Source organism: Schistocerca serialis, chromosome 10, assembly GCF_023864345.2.
Source record: "Schistocerca serialis cubense isolate TAMUIC-IGC-003099 chromosome 10, iqSchSeri2.2, whole genome shotgun sequence".
NCBI lineage: Eukaryota > Metazoa > Arthropoda > Insecta > Orthoptera > Acrididae > Schistocerca > Schistocerca serialis.
In genome coordinates, this window is record NC_064647.1 from 163,465,558 (window position 1) to 163,490,735 (window position 25,178).

At 45.7% G+C, this 25,178-nt stretch overlaps 1 protein-coding gene across 3 annotated transcripts in view; it reads left to right on the top strand.

The window, feature by feature from the left end:
• Positions 1-25,178, top strand: part of LOC126425074 (organic solute transporter alpha-like protein) — a 559,459-nt gene that overhangs the window by 163,009 nt on the left and 371,272 nt on the right. For all 3 annotated transcript variants that reach the window (XR_007576259.1, XR_007576258.1, XM_050087986.1), the window contains exon 6: positions 3,818-4,064. Coding sequence is in view for 1 of the 3 variants with exons in the window: in XM_050087986.1 (XP_049943943.1) it covers positions 3,818-4,064 (247 nt within the window). In the remaining 2 variants the exon portion in view is untranslated. The remainder of the gene's footprint in view (positions 1-3,817; positions 4,065-25,178) is intronic.

Sequence of the window (25,178 nt, forward strand, 5' to 3'; positions counted from 1 at the left end):
CACTATCAATGGGCTGTAGTACACTATTTTTTTTGGTCATCAGTCTACTGACTGGTTTCATGCGGCCCGCCACGAATTCCTTTCCTGTGCTAACCTCTTCATCTCAGAGTAGCACTTGCAACCTATGTCCTCAATTATTTGCTTGACGTATTCCAATCTCTGTCTTCCTCTACAGTTTTTGCCCTCAACAGCTCCCTCTAGTACCATGGAAGTCATTCCCTCATGTCTTAGCAGATGTCCTATCATCCTGTCCCTTCTCCTTATCCATGTTTTCCACATATTCCTTTCCTCTCCGATTCTGCTTAGAACCTCCTCATTCCTTACCTTATCAGTCCACCTAATTTTCAACATTCGTCTATAGCACCACATCTCAAATGCTTCGTTTCTCTTCTGTTCCGGTTTTCCGACAGTCCATGTTTCACTACCATACAATGCTGTACTAAAGACGTACATCCTCAGAAATTTCTTCCTCAAATTAAGGCCGGTATTTGATATTAGTAGACTTCTCTTGGCCAGAAATGCCTTTTCTGCCATAGCGAGTCTGCTTTTGATGTCCTCCTTGCTCCGTCCGTCATTGGTTATTTTACTGCCTAGGTAGCAGAATTCTTTAACTTCATTGACTTCGTGACCATCAATCCTGACGTTAAGTTTCTCGTCTTTCTCCGATTTATTCTCAAACCATACTCTGTACTCATTAGACTGTTCATTCCGTTCAGCAGATCATTTAATTCTTCTTCACTTTCACTCAGGATAGCAATATCATCAGCGAATCGTATCATTGATATCCCTTCACCTTGTATTTTAATTCCACTCCTGAACCTTTCTTTTATTTCCATCATTGCTTCCTCGATGTACAGATTGAAGAGTAGGGACGAAAGGCTACAGCCTTGTCTTACACCCTTCTTAATACGAGCACTTCGTTCTTGATCGTCCACTCTTATTATTCCCTCTTGGTTGTTGTACATATTGTATATGACCCGTCTCTCCCTATAGCTTACCCCTACTTTTTTCAGAATCTCGAACAGCTTGCACCATTTTATATTGTCAAGCGCTTTTTCCAGGTCAACAAATCCTATGAAAGTGTCTTGATTTTTCTTTAGCCTTGCTTCCATTATTAGCCGTAGCGTCAGAATTGCCTCTCTCGTCCCTTTACTTTTCCTAAAGCCAAACTGATGGTCACCTAGCGCATTCTCAATTTTCATTTCCATTCTTCTGTATATTATTCTTGTAAGCAGCTCCGATGCATGAGCTGTTAAGCTGATTGTGCGATAATTCTCGCACTTGTCAGCTCTTGCCGTCTTCGGAATTGTGTGGATGATGCTTTTCCGAAAGTCAGATGGTATATCGCCAGACACGTATATTCTACACACCAACGTGAATAGTCGTTTTGTTGCCACTTCCCCTAATGATTTTATAAATTCTGGTGGAATGTTATCTATCCCTTGTGCCTTATTTGACCGTAAGTCCTCCAAAGCTCTTTTAAATTCCAATACTGGATCCCCTATCTCTTCTAAATCGACTCCTGTTTCTTCTTCTATCACATCAGACAAATCTTTACCCTGATAGCGGCTTTCAGTGTATGCTTCCCACCTATCTGCTCTCTCCTCTGCATTTAACAGTGGAATTCCCCTTGCACTCTTAATGTTATCAACGTTGCTTTTAATGTCACCAAAGGTTGTTTTGAGTTTCCTGTATGCTGAGTCTGTCCTTCCGACAATCATATCTTTTTCGATGTCTTCACATTTTTCCTGCAGCCATTTAGTCTTAGCTTCCCTGCACTTCCTATTTATTTCATTCCTCAGCGACTTGTATTTCTGTATTCCTGATTTTCCCGGAACATGTTTGTACTTCCTCCTTTCATCAATCAACTGAAGTTTTTCTTCTGTTACCCATGGTTTCTTCGCAGCTACCTTTTTTGTACCTATGTTTTCCTTCTCAACTTCTGTGATGGCCCTTTTTAGAGATGTCCATTCCTCTACAACTGTACTGCCTACTGCGCTATTCCTTATTGCTGTATCTATAGCGTTAGAGAACTTCAAACGTATCTCGTCATTCCTTAGTACTTCCGTATCCCACTTCTTTGCGTATTGATTCTTCCTGACTAATGTCTTGAACTTCAGCCTACTCTTCATCACTACTACATTGTGATCTGAGTCTATATCTGCTCCTGGGTACGCCTTACAATCCAGTATCTGATTTTGGAATCTCTGTCTGACCATGATGTAATCTAATTAAAATCTTCCCGTATCTCCCGGCCTTTTCCAAGTATACCTCCTCCTCTTGTGATTCTTGAACAGGGTATTCGCTATTACTAGCTGAAACTTGTGACAGAACTCAATTAGTCTTTCTCCTCTTTCATTCCTTGTCCCAAGCCCATATTCTCCTGTAACCTTTTCTTCTACTCCTTCCCCTACAACGGCATTCCAGTCGCCCATGACTATTAGATTTTCGTCCCCCTTTGCATACTGCATTACCCTTTCAATATCCTCATACACTTTCTCTATCTGTTCATATTCAGCTTGCGACGTCGGCATGTATACCTGAACTATCGTTGTCGGTGTTGGTCTGCTGTCGATTCTGATTAGAACAACCCGGTCACTGAACTGTTCACAGTAACACACCCTCTGCCCCACCTTCCTATTCATAACGAATCCTACACCTGTTATACCATTTTCTGCTGCTGTTGATATTACCCGATACTTATCTGACCAGAAATCATTGTCTTCCTTCCACTTCACTTCACTGGCCCCTGCTGTATCTAGATTGAGCCTTTGCATTTCCCTTTTCAGATTTTCTAGTTTCTCTACGACGATCAAGCTTCTGACATTCCACGCTCCGACTCGTAGGACGTTATCCTCTCGTTGATTATTCAATCTTTTTCTCGTGGTGACCTCCCCCTTGGCAGTCCCCTCCCGGAGATCCGAATGGGAGACTATTCCGGAATCTTTTGCCAATGGAGAGATCATTATGACACTTCTTCAAATACAGGCCACATGTCCTGTGGATACACGTTACGTGTACACTATAGCTTTTCAATATTCCCACACAAAAATCCAGTGGGTGCAAGTCGGGGGTCCTCAGAGGACATGTTATTGGTGATCCTCCACCAATACACTTATTGTCGAAGATTCAGAATGCAGGTTGCCAAACAGCCACATGAAAGTGCGCTGATTCACCACCATGCATGTACACCCTACACACATTTTCACTGTAATGAATATCATCCAGACATCATTAACATATGGTAACACGGGCATGACTGGACTTGTGTAAATGTTGTGTCAAGGAAACCATTGATTCCTGGACCTATCTTTATTAGGAGTATTTGCTTGTTTTGTTGTCTTCTGCTAACGCCTTTCACTTCTACCTATAATATTAAAATCAGTCTGTAGTTGTATATAGAGGTTATTTATTTTTCCATCTGATGGTGACATGCTAAAAAACTGGGAACAGTTATTTGTATGACTTGAAACTCAAAAAATTTTATAAACATTGCTCTGGCTTGTATTGACAAAATGCAATCATGCATCACTGAAGATAAATGATGACCTGAAACTGTGTGAGTTTACTAAGATTACATAAATTACTTTTAAACTTCTCAAATGGTTATATAGTGTACTTGATGATGTGCTAATGGATGCAGATGGTGCTAATAGTGTAATCGATAATAGGAACTTTTGTGTTAATTGATTTATCTTCTGGAATACTGTAGTATCTGTAAAGTCTACTCTAGGTTAAGAAGACCAATTCAGAAAAATTCGCTTTCTTGCACTATTCTGTGTGTGTGTCAGAAATAATCTGAAACACATTTCCACAGGCGGTGTACCAGGCAGTTTACCAGTGGGTGCAGGTGGTGCCCATGGTTTCGCTGATGGTGGCGCTGTGGGGTGCCAACATGTTTCTGTCGTTGCTCGGGGATGCCCTCGCCGAGCACCGCGTGAGGTCCAAATTCGTCGCCATGCAGGTGGTGGTAGCCCTGAATGCGATGCTCAAGGCCGTCTCCCGGCCAATAGCAGCGGCGCTGGCCTGCTACCCACCCCTCACCCCGGCACTCTACTGCCACAGTAAGCACACACCGAGCAACTCTGCTACATTTCCTAACCTCTTCACATTTTACATCTACACCTACATGCTCCCCGAGCCACAATAACCTGTGTACTGGAGGATACCCTGTACCAGCACCAGTCGTTTCCTCTTCTACCTCGATCGCAAACAAAGCGAGCGAAAACAGACTGTGTATATGCTTCTGTATGACCCCAGTTTGTCTTATCTTCTACTGCCTTGTGCGAAACGTATGTTGGTGATAGTAGAATTGTTCAATTCAGCTTCAAATGCCAGTTATCTAAATTTTCTCATTGGTGTTCCTCTAAAAGAATGTCGTCTTTCCTCCATGGATTCCCATTTGAGTTTCCAAGGCATTTCTGTGAAATTTGTGTGTTGTTTGAACCTGCTAGTAACAAATCTGACTTTGAATTGCTATCCCCAAACATAAGCGCTGTCGGGCTGGGCTAGCACTTGGATGGGTGACCATCCAGTCTGCTGAGCGCTGTTGGCAAGTGGGGTGAGCTCAGCCCTTGTGAGGCAAACAGGAGCTGCTTGATCGGAGTTGTGTCTAGACAAGACAGCCTAGACACAATGAGAGGAAGCCGAAAGGCACGCGCTACGCTAAAGCAGGATGGCGTGAGGTATGAAACAGGATACGTAATGAATGCTATAAAGAAAAGTATGTAGCTTCTGGAAAACTTTAATCCATCCTTTTTGGTACATCTGGAGATTGTGGCGATACAAGTGAGACTCTTTAGATACATGCAATGTTACTAATGGCGCCTTGCTAGGTCGTAACCTTTGACTTAGCTGAAGGCTATTCTAACTATCTGCTCTGCAAATGAGCGAGGCTTCGTCAGTGTGCATCGCTAGCTACGTCGTCCATACAACTGGGGCGAGTGCTAGACAGTCTCTCGAGACCTGCCTTGTGGTGGCGCTCGGTCTGCAATCCCTGACAGTGGCGACACGCGGGTCCGACATGTACTAATGGACCGCGGCCGATTTAAAGCTACCACCTAACAAGTGTGGTGTCTGGTGGTGACACCATATTCCTCCCCCGCAAATCGGCGAACGGTCGTGTTATAAGGCTTCCGCCCGCCGTGGGGAGTACCTCATGTTGACGTATGCGATGAGGTGGGGAGCCTAACAACATCGAGGCTGTGCCACCCGCACCTGGCCATTCGGTTCGAGGGGATCTAGGAAACGCCTGAAAACCTAGTCCAGGGTGCACGTCAACATGCGGTGTATGCGCCCGTAAAGAGACAGGAGGGGCCGAAGGGTCGACCTCCATTGCGTCGGGGTACCCGACGCGCGATGCGTCATGTGGTCCGGAGCGGGCAAGAGTTCCATGGCGGAGGACAGCTGGTCACGGGAAGCGATCGGCGGCGCGTGACCCAGGGAGGCGCTTGGCGGCTGCAGCGAAGTGTCCACTGCGGGCGGCGCCGGCTGGAGGACAGGCGGCGGCGGCGGAGGCGGCAGCGGCGCGTCACCATGGGGCAAAATGGAAGGCATCGTCGGTAACACCTGGGAATGAGGCGAGCCAGTACATGGGTCCCCAGGGCGCAGAAAGGACGGCACCGTCGCTGAAAGCAGACGGGGAGCGGCAGAACTCGTGCGACGACAGAGGCGCAGCTGATTGAGAGGCCGACGCACCTCACCAGAGGCCCCCAAAACCAAATGAATCGCGCGGCCGAGGCAGCGAAGAATGCGCCTTCGAGCCAACGCCTTGAACCTCGATAGTTGCGATAGATTACAACGTCGCCTGGAGCAAAAGCAGAAGTCTGCCGCTGCACAGGAACCTGATGCGGCGGGTGCAGCAAAGACATCAAGGTTCGATGCGGACGACCGTGGAGCAACTCAGCTGGCGAGCGACCATCTCGGGGCTGAGAGCGATACGATGACAAAAAGAGCAACAAGGCGTCCTCCCGAGAATGCGACTCTTTCAACTTCAACATCTGTGACTTGAATGTCCGGACCAATCGTTCAGCGGCACCATTTGACTGAGGCGAAAACGGCGCGTATGTCAGATGTTGAATACCATTGGCCTGGCAGAATGACTGAAATTCTGCGGACATGAATTGTGGGCCATTGTCAGAGACAATAGTCTGCGGAAGACCTTCAATGCAAAAGATAGCAGACAACGCTTGGATGGTGGCAGTTGACGTCGTGGAAGACATCCGGACAACAAAAGGAAAATTACTGAAGGCATCTACCAGAACCAACCATCGAGCATTCCAGAATGGACCAGCAGAATCGATGTGCAAGCGTTGCCAAGGGGAAGTGGCTTTTGGCCATGCAAAGACTTTCCGCGGCGGTGCGGATTGTTGTTCGGCACACGCCATGCAAGAAGAACACATATTCGTAATCGCAGCATCGATTCCGAACCAAGTACAGTGCTGACGAGCAAGTTGTTTCGTTCGCACTATACCCCAATGTCCTTGGTGAAGAAGCCGTAAAACAGAGGACTATAACGAACGTGGGACCACGACTCTGGACTGATCATTATCAGAACGCAACAACAAAACACCACGTCGAACAAAAAGTCTCTCCTTGTGAGCAAAAAATCGGCGAACCAACGGATCCTCGACCCGAGACTTTGACAAAGGCCATTGCATAGCAACAAAACGCAAAACGGTAGCAAGGACCGGGTCAGCAGCTGTGGCTGTAGCTACACGACGAAAATCAATCGGAAACGATTCGACCACTTCATTGGTTTCTAAATCAATGAACATGCAAGCAAGTTCGGAAGAATCGAATGCTCTATCCTCAGCAACAGGCAAACGGGACAACGCATCGTCGTTTCCGTGCTTAGCAGTGGACCGATACAAGATATCGTAGCGGTACTGCGAGAGGAAAATAGACCAGCGAATGAATTTCTGCTCTGTACGCGGAGGTACAGGCTTGTTCGGATGAAAAAGCGATGTCAAAGGTTTGTGGTCTGTGATGATGGTAAAGTGACGACCATACAAGAAATCATGGAATTTAGTAACACCAAACACGAGAGCCAAAGCTTCTTTCTCTATCTGTGAATAATTTCTTTGTGCAGACGAGAGCAATTTGGACGCAAAGGCAATAGGGCGATCATGCGACCCATCTTTGTGCGCAAGCACAGCACCGATCCCGAAATCCGATGCATCTACCATCAACAAAAGGGGTTTCTGGGGATCGAATGACGTAAGGCAAGTATTTGAAAGCAACGCCGATTTTAACTGGCGAAAAGCGCGTTCGCATTTCGTCGTCCAGACGAACGGAACACTTGTACGGCGTAAGCGATGACGCGGAGCTGAAATGGAAGAGTCATTGCGCAGAAAGCGATGATAATAGTTAATTTTACCCAACACACTCTGTAGCTGCTTCAAATTCTGCGGCGAAGGCAAGTCTTGTATGGCACGGAGGTGCTCTGGACTAGGATGTATGCCTTGGGCATTGATTACATGTCCCAGGTATGGTAAGTCACGAGCAAAAAACACACATTTGTCCTTCCGCAAGCGAAGACCATTTTGTCGCAATACCTGAAATAATGTTTGTAGGTGTGCTAAATGCTCGTCTGCTGTCTTTCCGGAGATCACAATATCGTCCAGATAGTTCGCATCAGTAGGGACCGACGCACAAACAGTTTGTAAATATTGCTGAAACAATGCAGGGGCGGATGCACACCCGAATGGCAGTCTTTTGAATCGGTACAAACCAAGATGCATGTTAACCACCAAGACGCGCTGGGATTCGGCGTCCACTGGGATTTGCAAGTACGCATCTGCTAGGTCCAACTTCGAAAAGTATTTACCCGGCACAGTTTATCCAAAAAGATCTTCCGGGCGGGGTAAGGGAAAAGTTTCAATCACGAGTTGTGGATTCACTGTTGCCTTGAAGTCCACACAAAGTCTCAGTTTTCCGGAAGGTTTTGACAAAATTACTAAGGGTGAGGCCCAGAGAGAAGCTTGCACACGTTCAATTACACCTTATGATTCTAAATCGTGTAATATTCTGGCAACCTCATCACGCAATGCATGAGGAACATTGTGCGCTCTGAAAAATTTCGGTTGCGCGTTGACTTTCAGTTCCAAATGTGCTTCATAGTTTTGAGCACAACCTAAGCCCGGTGCAAAAAGTCTGCAAATTCTTCACACAGACGAGAAACACTGTCTGAAGGCACAGTCTGATTCACTGATAGGACCTGATTTACTATAGACATGTTAAACAATTGAAAGAAATAAAAACCAAACAAGTTCACTGCAGTAGAAGAACGAAGAACGTAAAATGACACAAGTTTTGTTTGTCCCTTATATGTTGCAAGAAGGCTGCACTGTCCTAGCACAGGGATATTCTGATCTGAATAACTATTTAACTTAACATTTGCGGCACGCAACGGAGGTTTGCCCAGTTGTTTGTACGTGTCGTGATTGAGCAATGAAACTGCAGCTCCGGTATCGAGCTGGAATGGTATGACCTTGCCATTAAAGTCCAAATCTACAAAAAGTTTATTGTCCTGCTGAGGACAAGAGCGACTGTCTTGTGCAATTTGAACTGACACTGGTACAGAAGCACTTGCGACTTGACGCGAGTTCCGGCGACGTCGACGCACAGTATTTGTGGGACGAACACAGTCACTGTTAGAGACAGTGGCACTGGATGAAGTGGAATTAACTACATGAGTGTCCATGGGCGAAGGTTCACGAGCCTGAGTATTCGTGGTTCGATTCCGGCGCGAAGCAAAGGGCCTGGAATGGTTGTGATTGTCTGATCGGAGCTTTTTCTGGCAAACACTTTGAACATGTCCTTTTTTTATTACAGTAAAAACAAATAGCTTGGCATGATGGGCAAGTGTCACGCAAATGTCTAGTAGCACACCGCGGGCATGATTTCACTGCATTTGTATGCTGGCGCGGCACACCTGGTTTAGAGCATGGCGGCAGCTGCGCGGACGTGTGCGAGGGCAGTTTACCGGGCCGTGCAGCGCGCCCGGCGGGCCGGTTAATGTTACACATGGCTGGCGAAGTTGCAAATGATTCCTGAGCAAAGTCAAACGTGTCTTGTCTATCCAATATGTCTACCACTCGTTGAAGGGAGGGATTGACGAGTTTCAAAATCTGTTCCCGTATGCGAACATCAGAAACGTTCTGTGCTATTGCATCACGTACCATAGTATCTGAATAAGGGAGTCCACATTCACACTCAAAAGCACAATCCCGTGTAAGGCCTTGCAACGTTGCAACCCACTCCCAATTAGTTTGACCGGCCGTACGTTTTGTATGAAAGAAAGTATACCTTTTTGCAACGACATTGACTGTTTCTTTGAAATAGGCGTCCAATGCCGACAAAATTTCTTCGTAGGACAGAGTCGCTACGTCGCGTCGGGGAAATAATTTCACTATCACACGGTACGTTTGCACCCCTACACACGCCAATAAATGAGGCTGCCGCTCGTTACCTTGAATTCTGTAGGCGGCGAGATGAAATCCAAACTGGCGTGACCACTCCGTCCATGTTTCCACGTCTGCTTGAAAATTACGGAATGGTGGTGCAACTGCATGTTGTGGCTGTGGTAGCGATGAAGCGGCGGCGGCCGCATCGTTTTGCAGTGCACGTTGACCCTGGACGAGCTGTCCAAGGGCATCCAATAACGCCTACGTCTGCTGATTCTGCAAGCGATAAAATTCGGACAGTACATCTGGCGAAGCCATGACACAAGTAAATGGAAGCAAGTAGAAAGAACAAGACCCTTTTTGGACTCGTCGCCAAAAATGTTGTGTCTAGACAAGGCAGCCTAGACACAATGAGAGGAAGCCGAAAGGCACGCGCTAAGCTAAAGCAGGATGGCGTGAGGTCTGAAACAGAATGAATGCTATAAAGAAAAGTACGTAGCTTCTGGAATACTTAACTTTAATCCATCCTTTTTGGTACATCTGGAGATTGTGGCGATACAAGTGAGACTCTTTAGATACATGCAATGTTACTAATGGCACCTTGCTAGGTCGTAGCCATTGACTTAGTTGAAGGCTATTCTAACCATCTGCTCTGCAAATGAGCGAGGCTTCGTCAGTGTGCATCGCTAGCTACGTCGTCCGTACAACTGGGGCGAGTGCTAGTCAGTCTCTCGAGACCAGCCTTGTGATGGCGCTCGGTCTGCGATCCCTGACAGTGGCGACACGCGGGTCTGACATGTACTAATGGACCGCGGCCGATTTAAAGCTACCACCTAACAAGTGTGGTGTCTGGCGGTGACACCACAATCGGGACGTAGTGCCTCCAGTCTCATAAACCGACATACGGCCGAGAGAGCGGTGTGCTGACCAAATTCCCAATACTCGCATCTAGTGACGCCTGTGGGCTGAGGTTGACAAGGCGGCCAGTCGGTACTTTGGGCCTCCATGGCTAATTCGGGACGAGTACGTGTACGTGGAATACTTGCCCCCATCTGGTCTGTACGGTATTTTCTCGCTGTCGTCAGTGGATGTAGGTTTTATTGCAGAATGACATCCTCCCAAGTTTGGCAGTATTTTACGGACTGCCGTAGCAGTTGAGTATAATGCCTCATTTAAAAAATTAAAAACGGCAGGGGCATAGCAAACTTGCGATATCAAATAATTATAAAACATCCACGACGTCTCTTGTAAGAGTCGGTAAATTTGATTGGTATACACACAGCTTTATTGACATGCTGTAAACTTGCGATAATATCTGAACACTTAATATGAAGTTGAAAAATTGATACTATCTACACTGGTGTGCAAAATTAAAGCAACAAACCGCTATTTGCCCTTCCTGTGTCTAATTCACGATACAATCATGCAAACTGTCAGCAGATGTTCGTACGATCGTGTTTTGCACGGAAGATGGACAACCACGGCTATGATGTCAGGGCACCTATCAAACAGGGTAGTGTTTGCCGGGTAGTCCCACATCCACAGTCGCTGTGTGCACAGTCACAGACGGTGCAGTATAGCACAGAGAAGATACCTATCAGACTGTCTGTGGTGGAGGGCCTTAGGAAGAACGGAAGCAGGACAGCCGCAAACTGATATGGACCAGTGGCTTAATGTGAATCATTCCGTTGTTTCTGGGGTATAGTGACCGTTTATAGAGACCGAAACACCGAAGACCAGGGCAGGGCCGAACATTTGTGACGTCGAAGAAAGAGGACCGTTATTTGGCTGTAAGGGTGCGATGGTACTGCCTTTGAACTGCAGGGCAACTGGCATCTGAGCCCGCAGCATCCACTGGACGTGTTTTTTCGAGGTAAGCGGTGTACAGAAGGCTTCAGAAGAGTGGCCTTTACTGTTGGAGACCCGCTGTATGTCTTCAAAGAAGGGAAGGTCCAGAGTCGAGTCGTTAGCTTTCCGACTGGACGGTCGAACAGTGGGTCAATGTTATTTTCACAGATGAGTCTCGATTTGGTGTGGTAAATAATTTTCGACGCATTCGCATCTGGAGGGAACGTGGATTCCGAAATCCGATCCAAACATTGCGGGAAAATATCGATGTAGAAGTGGATCCTTAATAGTGTGGGCAGGGGTTATGTTGACCGCTCGAACTCCTCTTCATGAAATTATGCGGGTGGATCAGCAAGATTTAACTTCCGTCAGATATTGCGATGAGATCTTGGGACTTCACGTGAAGTTGTCCCGAGGTGCTGTGGGTGCAGACCTCTTACTGATGGACGATAATGCTTGACCCCGTATGAGACGGGTGGCTGATGTTTTCTTGGAGACGCAAGATATTGCACTCATGTTGTGGTCTGCTCGCTCTCCCGATTTGAATTCTGTAGAGGGTGTCTGGGATGCACTAGGCAGACGGGCTGCATCACGTTACCGTCCACCAACCAAGAATGCGAGCAGCTCTGCGACAAGAATGGGCGTTATTGCCTCAAAATGAGACTGATGACGTCATTCGCAGCATGCCGTGTCGGTGTCATTCCTGTATTTCTGTCAGAGGTGGTCACATCCCATACTGAGCACATTACCCATTCGTCAGAAAGTGTGTGCAAATCCGTTAAGTGAAAAAAGAACATTTTTGTCTATGGGTACGCCTGTTGCAGTTGTTTACGTTCTGTATTCTTTACGTTGTTTCTACTTTAATATCAACTGTGCAAACTGTTTTGTGCCAACATAAACACAACCTTGCAAAATAGCCTAAAAGTGATCAGTTCGTGACCTTTTGCTGTCACTGTCGTCCCGCCCGCTTACTTTGCCTTCTCAATCTTTGCTGGAGACTCTGAGACCGATTTCTGCCACAGCATCAGCCTCATCATCGACCAATGTCTCCTAATCCTTCACCTTTATTAGAAATTTTCAATCGCTGTTCAGTCTACTTTTATTGCTGGAAATAATAGCAATAAAAAGACTGATTATTTCAAAAACTGGTTTATTTTATCGGTTTTAAGAGCCAGTATAAACTGGAGAAAAAAAAACGGTACAACTGAAAACCGGTTTCAGCTATAACCGCCATTCCTAGCTTTACGCTTCAGCAGTGTGGCGGAGCGAGTAACAACCAACCGGTCCATGCGCAAGTTAGAATTTGTACTTTCAGTAGATCGTAAGTGCGTACTGCCAGAATTATGGCCCAAGTATTCGCGAGGAGATCGATTGCCGGGTCCGATGTCTTGTACGTATAACTTTTCTTACTTAAAATGTATTGTCACCATGATGACGTTGCCTCGTGAGATTCAATTTACACCATGAGCCTCCTCCTCTCGGTGGCGAAAGTGTTACAAGCGTGGTCACAGCTGACTTCACTGCAGCCCCGGATCTACGATATTTCCGAACCGGGGCTAAAACTTGAAGGTCTCCCCCCCCCCCCCCCCCCCCCCTCGAGCGTTTGAGACAAGAGTTCAAAAATTCTAAAAAATCGGTTTTTCAAAAATATGTTCACTTTATAGCGCAAGAGTTTGACATAAAAAGATATTTGTTCGAGGAAATGTAAGACATGATAGTTAAAGTGCAGTGCCAAGACTCTTCACGCAGCATTCTATACTTCACGACACTATATTTCGGACTGTGGAATTCAAACGTGTATATTTTGTAATGGAAGCCATCAAACCGATATTCAGGACAGTGGAAATTAAAATGTCCTGTGGTGCCTTTCCTACTCCAAGTCGGTCGGTCTGACATCCTACCCCCCCCCCCCCCCTCCCCCCTTTAAAAAAAACTCACAATGAATACTGGGAGGGCTTATTAATTACTGGTAAAGTAAGAACTCTTCAGAAAATTTGCACTCTTAATTGCTTATTGGCTAATAACTTTCTCTATTGTGTCACATGAAATTAAATATAAGAAACATAAAACCAGTAAATACAAGAGACAAGCAAGACAGTTCACATTAAAATGAAATTTGTGGGAAGGTCTTATCGGACCGAACTTCTGGGCTCATCGGTTCCTGAACTTACACACTACTTAATCTAACTTAAACTAACTTACGCTAAGGACAACACACACACCCATGCCAGAGGGATGACTCGAACCTCCGATGGGGTGAGCCCCGCGGACTGTGACAAGACGCCTTAGACCGCGCGGCTACCCCGCGCGGCACAGTTCACATTTCTTCAGTCCTTATGTCCCATCATTTTTTTTTGTCTAATCTTGCTACAGCCTTACACGGCGTGTATTCCGTTCTGCGAAAGAATCTATTACCTTATCAAAGGTCGTCAAACGTTTCGCTACGCGGAAAATCGAAATGTCGTTGTGTAATACTAAAAAACCTGTTAATACGAATAGTACCCCAGACTGGTGTAGTTTCTGGATTTGATTACGTCTGTTTTCTCACTGTCTACTGGATAAAACAAAATGGACTTTCTAATCTGACAGCAATTATAACACACGCAAAATAAGGGACACTGTTTTGGTACAAATTGTAATTTTTATGTACGTCATTTACGTTCATAACATGACAGAACATAATTAATGAAGTACCATACCAATTGTCTGTTAGGTCTACTACAAGCAAAAAGTTTCATGTCAGGAAATTCTTTGACATTTCATTCATATGCTGAAATTTTCATATAAATTTGGAATCGTCATATTCTTCCATATACACTGAAGAGCCAAAGAAACTGGTATATCTGCCTAATATCGTTTGGGGCCCCCGCGATCACGAAGAAGTGCCGGAACGTGACGTGGCATGGACTCGACTAATGTCTGAAGTAGTGCTGGATGGAATTGACACCATGAATCCTGGAGGGCTATCCATAAATCCGTAAGAGTACGAGGGGGAGCGATTTCTTCTGAACAGGCATCCCAGATATGCTCAATAATGATGATGACTGGGGAGTTTGATGACCGGCGGAAGTGTTTAAACTCAGAAGAGTGTTCCTGGAGCCACTCTGTAGCAATTCTAGATGTGTTGGGTGTCGCATTGTCCTGCTGTAATTGCCCAAGTCCGCAGGAATGCACAATGGACATGAATGGATGCACGTGATCAGACAGGATGTTTACGTATGTGTCAGAAGTCAGAGTCGTATCTAGACATATCTGAGGTCCCATATCACTCCCATTACACACGACCCACACTAGTACAGAGCCTCCACCAGCTTCAACAGTCCCCTCCCGTCATCTAGGATCCATGGATTCGTGATGTTGTCTCCATACCTGTACACATCCATCCGCTCGATACAATTTGAGACGAGACTCTTTCGACAAGGCAACATGTTTTCAGCCATCAACAGTCCAATGTCGGCACTGACGGGCCTAGGGGTGGTGGTAAGCTTTGTGTCGTGCAGTCATCAACGGTACACGAATGTGCCTTCGGCTCCGAAAGCCCATATCGATGATGTTTTGTTGAATGGTTCGCACGATGACACTTGCTGATGGCCAAGCACTGAAATCTGCAGAAATTTGCGGAAGGGTTGCACTTCTGTCATGTTAAACGATTCTCTTCAGTCGTCATTGATCCCTTTCTTGCAGGATCTTTAGCCGGCCGTAGTGATGATGTTTTACCGGATTCCTGATATTCACGGTACACTCGTGAAATGGTCGTATGGAAAAATCCCCACTTCATCGTTAGCTCGCAGATGCTATGTCCCATCGCTCGTGAGCCGACTATAACGCTACGTTGAAACTCACTTAAATCTTGATAACCTGCAACTGTAGCAGCAATAACCGATCTGACTACATCATCAGACACTTGTTGTTTTTTGTAGAAATTACCGACCGCAGCGCCGTATTCTGTCTGTTTAGATATCTCTCTATTTGAATACGCATGGATGTATCACTTTCTTTGGCGCTTGTGTGTAATTTGTGTGACGTCCCCGCTTTTTCTCCTTCCTCGTTGAAACAAACAATCCCGTCATCAACAGTTCTGTAACTATTCCTGCCACTGGCGAAACTTGTTCTCCAGTTAACTTCACTAACCCTACCAGAATTACAGGTACAGTTATCCCTCGTTTATTCTCCGGTTAGGCGTTATTATGTGTTCGTAGGACGCTTTACAAGCTATTCTAAGAGTAGAAATTAATGCGGCTGCTAGCAGGGGCTGTAAAACTGCCCCTTAGTAATGTAGCGATCTGGCAAAAATTTTGTGTTGTGACCTCGCCTTTTTGGCCCTCTCTTCCTTTCCCTTCCCTCTCTCTCCTCCTCTTCCTTCTTCCTTCGTCGTACCGCGGCTATATCTCATGTTTTCAACACAAAAAAGGGAGGGAGAAAGGGGGCACATGTGTGCGGTTGATCACGATAACGTAGTGCTATGTGTGAGTGTCACCCTTATCTCCGTTTTGAGAAGATTGATGACTGAAGCAGAAACATTCCTCTAAAAGAAAAAGGTAAGTGCTCTGTTTAAAAAAATAAATAAACAGTAGTGTAGACTATAATGTCTATCGTTCTACACAAACTGAAGGAACACGACACAGTTTGTGAAGTTCCAGAATCTCATCCGTTCCAAATGTCATTCACAACGAGAGTTGTTAGTTTTCTGGTGTGTGTGTAATGGTCACTGTGGTGTGCGTACTGTAAGACCTTCAGTACACACACCATCAGGTTATTCGACCTGTCGCTCTAACGAAGTAGGTGAGTGTCAGCAATATGTCTCGTGGTCTTATCGTAGCGTGTTTATCTTCTGCCGTTAGGTCAGACGATAGAAATGCCACTTGCACGCTTAGAGTAGCAGATTGACGGTGACCAACTTTAAACAGAACTTGATTAATTATCACACACATTTATTAAAATAACAAGCATAAAAATTACTTAACTTGGTTCTGGATACTATTTACAATTGACAATCTGAACTTCCTTTGGTGGTACGTTAATCTTATTCTCACATGTATCTCTGATTCTTGACAAAAGTGTCTATACATTTATCTTCATGGCTATGTACAGCAATATGGTAATCTTATTAGGCGCAGACTGAAACTTGACTCTAGACTGGTACAGACAAATGTAGAACTCGTACAGACTGGTACATACTAATGCAGACTCGTACAGAGTGGTGCAGACAAATGCAGACTCACTAATCGTAGGTCTGTACACTTGTTATAATACCTCGAGCATTCAGGTATGAGTGCGCGAGTGTGATCTGCGAGGAGAAAAGGTTCTACGTAAGCAGCAATCTCATTGGCTGCGTTACATATTAATACACGGATTGGCGGAAGCAGAATTTGGTCCGTCTCTATGGCAGCGCCATCTCGTAGTGCGGAGACGGACGAGCGCTGCGCCTGTGCTGTTTTGCTTAGCGGGGCGCGCTCTAGTGGGAAAGTTGTGTACGCGCTGACTACGCAAAACTGTGTAGACAACAGTCACTAATGACTGAAATGATCGTTCCGATAATTCTGTCACAATCTGTTTATGGGTTGTCAAGCAACATATCAACCAACTGACTATTCCGTGATTAATATCTGTCACCTCACACTTGCTTTAAGCATCAAGAACACTTAGTATCCCTTCCGATAAGTTTTTGATGATTCTTATTTAGTTAAAGCCAATAAATCGTGGTGAGTGTCACTTAATCCTTCATGTGACTATAAAGTGCGATAGCCTACCGCATGTCTCTCACTTCGCGCCGATATTTCAAAGTCCGCGCGCGATTTTTTTGTTACAAAGTTTGGCCGTGTTTCCCTAGAATATATTCTAAACCAACTCCGGGATGTGAATAATCAGTTCTATGTCCATTCATAAACACTACAGAGGACCCGCACTCGATTACGACTTGTCCGCGCACTCGAGCAACTCAGAAGGTATCATCCTTCTCAAAGAGAAAAAATATCACGCATATCGTAGCATTGTGATCTGCTTTGTCAAAACACATTTATATGCATGTCATAAAGACTCATTACCTATTGATCCTAAAAAAATAGTGTACTTAATTGAATTCTTTATTCCATAAATAACTAATAAAATTTGGAAATGATTTGCTGGCCAGATTGGCTGAGCGGTTCTAGGCCCTACAGTCTGGAACCGCGCGACTGCTACGGTCGCAGGTTCGAATCCTGCCTCAGGCATGGATGTGTGTGATGTCCTTAGGTTAGTTAGGTTTCAGTAGTTCTAAGTTCTAGGGGACTGATGACCTCAGATGTTAAGTCCCATATTGCTCAGAGCCATTTGAACCATTTTTGGAAATGATTTACATGTATACTGTGTCAATCACTCAGCAAAGATTTCACAACAAAAAATTCTGGACTTGAGATGAGGTCATGAATTACTATCTGCTTTGACTTTCCCACTCTCACGTGACACAAAGTATATCCGACTGTAATGGACATCCCCACAAGATTAATTCTTAAAGTTTTCGAGGGCTATACTAACGATTACCCGTGTAATGGCACAGTGTCAAAATTTCGTTTTCTTGCACACACCGAGAATATGTAATCTTTCTTACCTGTTGTTTCTGTGAATCGTTTATTTCGACTCCGGTAGTCTGAATCTATAGGTTTAGCTAATAATTATATCACTGCTGATCATTTGATCACCCAGTCAACCACATAAACAATCAGCAAATAGTATTCACCTGTTCGGGTTTATATGGCTCAGCTTGTATAGCCCCGTCCCCTTCTGTCTGCGGGAAAGTTTTTTATTTCTAGATGCGACGGGGATTCCCCTGGCAGAGAAATCATGTAGACTATGCACACATTCAAAAATAAACTTACGATTCGCGCAGAAATCAACTTAGAATGTGCAATTTTGTCATGTGATGACATGATGGAGACCGTGGCTGTTGTTTGAAGACAAATGTTGATGGTGTTAGGACAGCAACCAGCCACAAATTTACTTTCAGTTCCTTTAGTCAAAGGCTACCGTTACCGGTTTCGAATCGTTGTGATTCATCCTCAGACGGTTTACATGCTTTCTTTATGAGATGTGGTGTGTTTTCTACAGATTAATTGTCCTAAAATATAAATAATGCATAATTATAAACACGCCACATACAGATGGTTGCGTTACAGATTTTCATTGCATGTGACTTACGTGAAACGTCGGTTTCATAAAATTCGTCCAGCAGATGTAAATGCATTCCCACTGCATTCTTATTGTTGCACGCATAAATTGTTCTCACTGAACACTTAAGATTTGTCACTGAGATGATTTCTACCACGCACCACATGTTTTGATACATACAGAGAGCTTACAAACATATGAGTATCACAGTATGATAAATCGTAACATTTGACGATGATGTCCTATGTTTGGAAAGGATCATATTCATTTACACAATTGTAATGCCTTTACACTAGTACAGAGACATTGATGTTTTTTTGATGATGCTAAAATAATTGTAAAGTTATATATATATATATATATATATATATATATATATATATATATATATATATATATATATATAACTGTATAGGTAAAACAGTATATTATTTAATTATATTTAGCATCATGAGAATTATACTAACATATAAATTTGCTACTTGATCTGCAGATAGGTGTACGAATATTATTTGCTTTGGAGGCTGGAAAGTAAGTTTTGGAAATTTTTCAGGAAAGGGGTGTTAGCTAACTCTGTTTGTTCGTTAAGGATATAGTCTGGGGTGCTGTTTTTGTGTGTGTGTGTTTCTAATTCTTCTAATATATTCATAGTGGCTCCTTTTTCTGCTAGATGCAAAATTTTTAAGTTGTCCTCAATGTTTCCCACTGAATGGTTTTCTTCAGCAATATGGGTTGCAAATGCTGATTTGTTCAAGTTACCAAGTCTGAGAGCATCAATATGTTCTTTGTATTCAATTTCAAAACTTCTGCCTGTCTGTCCAATGTAGAATTTTTGGCATGTATCACATTTGAGTTTGTATATTTCTGATTCACAGTAGGGACTCTTGGAGGTATTTACATAATGGATTACTTTTTGTTGTAATTTATTATTTGTGGAAAAACTCATTGTGATATTTTTCTTCTTTTTAAATAAGTTTGCTATTTGGTATGAAAGTGGGCCTATCTATGGGAGAGTAGCATATTTAGTTTTGGCTTCAGTGGCACACTGATTTGGAATGTGTTCAAAAATTTCAAGAACCAAGTGGGATGCGTGTCAAAATGATGAATATGTTTCTTTTTTTTTTCAATTCTATGAATGTGGCGCCACCTTAAATTGCCTCCCCTCCCCCCCCCCCCCCCAACCCCCAGATTCGAGCTTGTGCGACTTGTTCTCTGATACTATGGTTGGCGCGGAATTAGCAATGCAAGAGGAAATTGTAGCCCACTTCTTTTACTGACCAACGACTCCAAGCGTTAACGCCGTCGTTGCTGCGGTGGTGCGGCGCATGCTCTACAGACAGTATGCGATGCCTCGTGGCCATATGTTGAGGCCTCGCCGCGCCGGTTGTCAGAGTCACGGGATCGCTGAGCCAGGGTGTGCCAGCAATTAGGCAGCGCCACGAACTCAACTCAGGACCAACAGTGTGTGGGGCGAAGAACGCCCACAGGGGCAGCTACGTCTATGAGCTTTCTCTATGACGCTGCCGTGTCTTTCATTCCAGTGATTCGACTTATCTCAACGTGCTGTATACTGAGGTGACAAAAAGTCACGGAATAGTGATACGCACATATACAGTTGGCGGTATTATCGCGAACGCAACGGAGCCGTCATTTGTACTCAGGTGTATCACGTCAAAAAGTTTCCGTGTAATTATTGCCGCAAGATGGGAATCAACAGATATCGAAACTTCCTGGCAGATTAAAACTGTGTGCCGGACCGAGACTCGAACTCGGGACCTTTGCCTTTTGCGGGCAAGTGCTCTACGAACTGAGCTACCCAAGCACGACTCACGCCCCGTCCTCACAGCTTTAAATCCGCCAGTACCTCGTCTTCTACCTTCCAAACTTCACAGAAGCTCTCCTGCGAACCTTGCAGAACTAGCACTCCTGGAAGAAAGGATATTGCGGAGACATGCCTTAGCCACAGCCTGGGGATTGTTTCTCGAATGATATGTTCACTCTATAGCGGAGTGTGCGCTAATCTGAAACTTCCTGGCAGTTAAAAACTGTGTGCTGAACCGAGACTCGAACTCGTGTTTGGGTAGCTGCGAAAATTTCATTCTAGAAACAACCCCCAGGCTGTGGCTAAGCCATGTCTCTGCAATATCCTTTCTTCCAGGAGTGCTGGTTCTGCAAGGTTCGCAGGACAGCTTCTGTAAAGTTTGGAAGGTAGGAGACGAGGTACTGGCAGATTGAAAGCTCTGGGGACGGGGCGTGAGTCGTGCTTGGGTAGCTCAGTTGGTAGAGCACTTGCCCGTGAAAGGCAAAGGTCCCAAGTTCGAGTCTCGGTCCGGCACACAGTTTTAATATGCCAGGAAGTTTCATATCAGCGCACACTCCGCTGTAGAGTGAAAATTTCATTCTAGAAACAGATTTCGAAGCCGGCCGGGTTGGCCGAGCGGTTCTAGGCGCTACAGTCTGGAACCGCGCGACCCCTACGGTCGCAGGTTCGAATCTTGCCTAGGGCATGGATGTGTGTGCTGTCCTTAGATTAGTTAGGTTTAAATAGTTCTATGTTCTAGAGGACTGATGACCTCAGAAGTTAAGTCCCATAGTGCTCAGAGCCATTTTTTGAAGAGACTTGGAACACGGAATGGTAGTTGCAGCTAGACGCATGGGGCATTCCATTTCCAAAATCTTTAGCGAATTCAATACTGTGACATCCACAGTGTTAAGCGTGTACCGAGAATACCACTATTCAGGCATCACTTATCACCACGGCCATCGCAGTGGCTGACGGCCTTCACTGAACGACCGAAAGCAGCGGCGTTTGCGTAGAGTTGTCAGTGCTAACAGGCAAGCAACACTGCGTCAAATAACAGCACATATCGACGAGAGACGTAAACCAAACGAATCCGATAGGACAGTGCGGCGAAAAGTGGCGTTGATGGGCTTTGGCAGCAGACGACCAATCCAAGTGCCTTTCCTAACAGCACGACATCGCCTGCAGCGCCTCTTCGCCTTGTGACCACATCGGTTGGACCCCGGCGACTGGAAAACCGTGGCCTGGTCAGATGAGTCCCGATTTCAGTTGGTAAAAGCTGATAGTAGGGTTCGAGTGTGGCGAAGATCCCACGAAGCCATGGACCCAACTTACCAATAAGGCACTGTGCAAGCTGATGGTGGCTCCAAAATGGTGTGGGCTGTGTTTACATGGAACGGACTGGGTCCTCTGGTCCCAGTGAACCGATCATGGACTGGAAGCGTTTTATGTTGGTCTTCTTGGAGACTATTTGCAGCCATTCATGTACTTCATGTTCCCAAACAACAATAGAACTTTTATGGATGACAATGTGTCATGTCACCAGCCCACAATTGTTGGTGACTGGACAATTCGAGCGAATGATTTGCCACTCAGAGAGCTCGACACTAATCTCTTCGAACATTATGAGACATAATCGAAAGGTCAGTTTGTGCACAAAATCCTGCACTGCAACACTTTCGCAGTTACGGACGGTATATTTCAGTATATATGACGACAGTAACTGTTCTCGAAAGGCGAGATACTGTTGATGACCGTCCAGGTTTTCCCTGGAATAAATGATGATTAACTGAAACCTCAGCTGCCGACAGGTGTTGCTGATATACCTCGATGTGGACAGCTGAAAATGTGTGCCCCGACCGGGACTCGAACCCGGGATCTCCTGCTTACATGGCAGACGGTCTGTCCATCTGAGCCACCGAGGACACAGATGAATAGCGCGACTGCAGGGACTTATCCCTTGCACGCTTCCCTTGAGACTCACATTCCACAATTCTACATATGTACTGTACCTTATAGACATTTGCCCATCCACTCATTTCTCGCGCACACTTTGGCGATTCCCGTAAGAGCTCGCTTTCGAGAACAGTTACTGTCTTCATATATATATTTATAGGCTACCCAGCCATTGACCTTCGTCTGTGCGAATGCGCACAGGTTGCCCAAACTCTTACGGGAATCGCCAAAGTGTGGGCGAGTAATGAGTATATGGGCAAATGTGTATAAGGTACAATACATACGTAGAATTGTGGACAGTTGGGAATATGAGTCCCACGGGAAGCGTGCAAGGTATAAGTCCCAGCAGTCGCGCCATTCATCTGTGTCCTCGGTGGCTCAGATGGACAGAGCGTTTGCCATGTAAGCAGGAGATCCAGGGTTCGAGTCCCGGTCGGGGCACACATTTTCAGCTTTCCACATCGAGGTATATCAACAACACATGTCGGAAGCTGAGGTTTCAGTTGATCATCATATATTTCAGTATTTCTTCAGGTGACATCCAACGACTTGTTGAGACCATCATATAGCGAGATGCTGCACTACAACGGGCCACAGAAGGTTCGACACGATGTCAGGATGTATCCAATGACCTGTCACTTTAGCGTAGACGGTGATTATCTCTCGTGCACAGCTTCTCGGCCGGCCGCTGTGACCGAGCGGTTCTAGGCGCGTCAGTCCGGAACCGCGCTGCTGCTACGGTCGCAGGTTCGAATCCTGCCTCGGGAATGGATGTGTGTGCTGTCCTTAGGTTGGTTAGGTTTAAGTAGTTCTAAGTCTAGGGGACCGATGACCTCAGATGTTGTCCCATAGTGCTCAGAGCCATTTGAACCATTTGAACAGCTTCTGGGCACACTGCGTTGCGATCTCCATATGAAACGATCCAGTAACATTAGGTAAGGCTATGTCCTCACGTCTTTCACAGCAGCGGACAGAGTTGAAATCAGATAAGGCGCCAGGTCCAGATGAAATACCAGTTCGATATTGCAGAGAGTACTCAGCGCCATTGACCCATTTTTGAGCGTGTGTTTATTGCGAAAAGTTCATACCAACCGGATAAAAGCGCAGTGTGTCTTTCAGATCAATATCATTAACACTGGTTTGTTGCATAGCTTTTTCCCACAAATGAAAACGGATTTAGAAAGCAAACCTACAAACCATAGATTTCCGGAAAGCATTTGAGATGGCATCCCACTGCAGACTTTTGATGAAGATCCGAGCATACGGTTTGTGAGTGGCTCGAAGACTTCTTAAGTAACAGAACCCAGTACGTCGTTGTCAATGGTGAATGTCATCAGAAACAAGGGTATCGTCAGGAGTGCCCTAGGGAAATGTGATAAGACTACTCTTATTCTCTATATATTTATTTTATTTTATTTTATTTTATTTTTTTTGCAAGTTAAAGGTAGAATGGTCTGGGGTTAAATTGGAAGACTGTGACACTTCAGAATAGATGGGAATACACTTCACAGGTCTCTAACGTTTAAAAACACTGCATGAATTTCAAACCAAAAGTCTCCACCAGGAACAACCTACAGAGAAAACTGCCCGGATCACAGTGGGGCAGTCAAGCTGAAACCATGCGAACTTCTGCAGTGGCATTATGCTACTCCGCTGCGGAGTATGCCTGTCCTGTTTGCTATAAGTCAGCACATGCCAAACGGGTGGACATCGCAGTAAACGACAGATGCAGGATTATAACAGGCTGCTTGAAGTCAACTCCTGTCGAATGGCTCTACCACCTTGCAGGAACTGCACCACCTGTTCAAAGAGAAACAGCAGCAAACAGAGAAAGGACAAAACTGGAGCAGGAAAAACGCACCCTATGAATGGGCAACTACCCACAATGACTAAGATCGAGGTAAAGTTTCTTCAGTGCATCGGAGAAACCAACATCCACTGATGAAAAAGCCAGGCTGCAACTGTGGAGGACCGAGACATTCAGCCCTCCTGGTTATAAAAGATTTTCAGGGTTTTTACCGCCTGGTGAAGGTGAGAATTGGCCAATGTGGAAGTCCTTGAATAGTCTGAGGTCAGGAGTGGGCAGAACGCGAGTTAACCCGGCGAAATGGGGATGGATTGAAGAAAACAAAACCCAATGTGACTGTGGGGAAGAACAGACTGTTCAACATATGCTTCAATATCTACAGTGTCCAGCCACCTGCACAGCAGATGACCTTCCTCCTGATACTAAAATAACAATAATTCTCTCTCTCTCTCTCTCTCTCTCTCTCTCTCTCTCTCTCTCTCTCTCTCTCTCTATACACTCCTGGAAACGGAAAAAAGAACACATTGACACCGGTGTGTCAGACCCACCATACTTGCTCCGGACACTGCGAGAGGACTGTACAAGCAATGATCACACGCACGGCACAGCGGACACACCAGGAACCGCAGTGTTGGCCGTCGAATGGCGCTAGCTGCGCAGCATTTGTGCACCGCCGCCGTCAGTGTCAGCCAGTTTGCCGTGGCATACGGAGCTCCATCGCAGTCTTTAACACTGGTAGCATGCCGCGACAGCGTGGACATGAACCGTATGTGCAGTTGACGGACTTTGAGCGAGGGCGTATAGTGGGCATGCGGGAGGCCGGGTGGACGTACTGCCGAATTGCTCAACACGTGGGGCGTGAGGTCTCCACAGTACATCGATGTTGTCGCCAGTGGTCGGCGGAAGGTGCACGTGCCCGTCGACCTGGGACCGGACCGCAGCGACGCACGGATGCACGCCAAGACCGTAGGATCCTACGCAGTGCCGTACGGGACCGCACCGCCACTTCCCAGCAAATTAGGGACACTGTCGCTCCTGGGGTATCGGCGAGGACCATTCGCAACCGTCTCCATGAAGCTGGGCTACGGTCCCGCACACCGTTAGGCCGTCTTCCGCTCACGCCCCAACATCGTGCAGCCCGCCTCCAGTGGTGTCGCGACAGGCGTGAATGGAGGGACGAATGGAGACGTGTCGTCTTCAGCGATGAGAGTCGCTT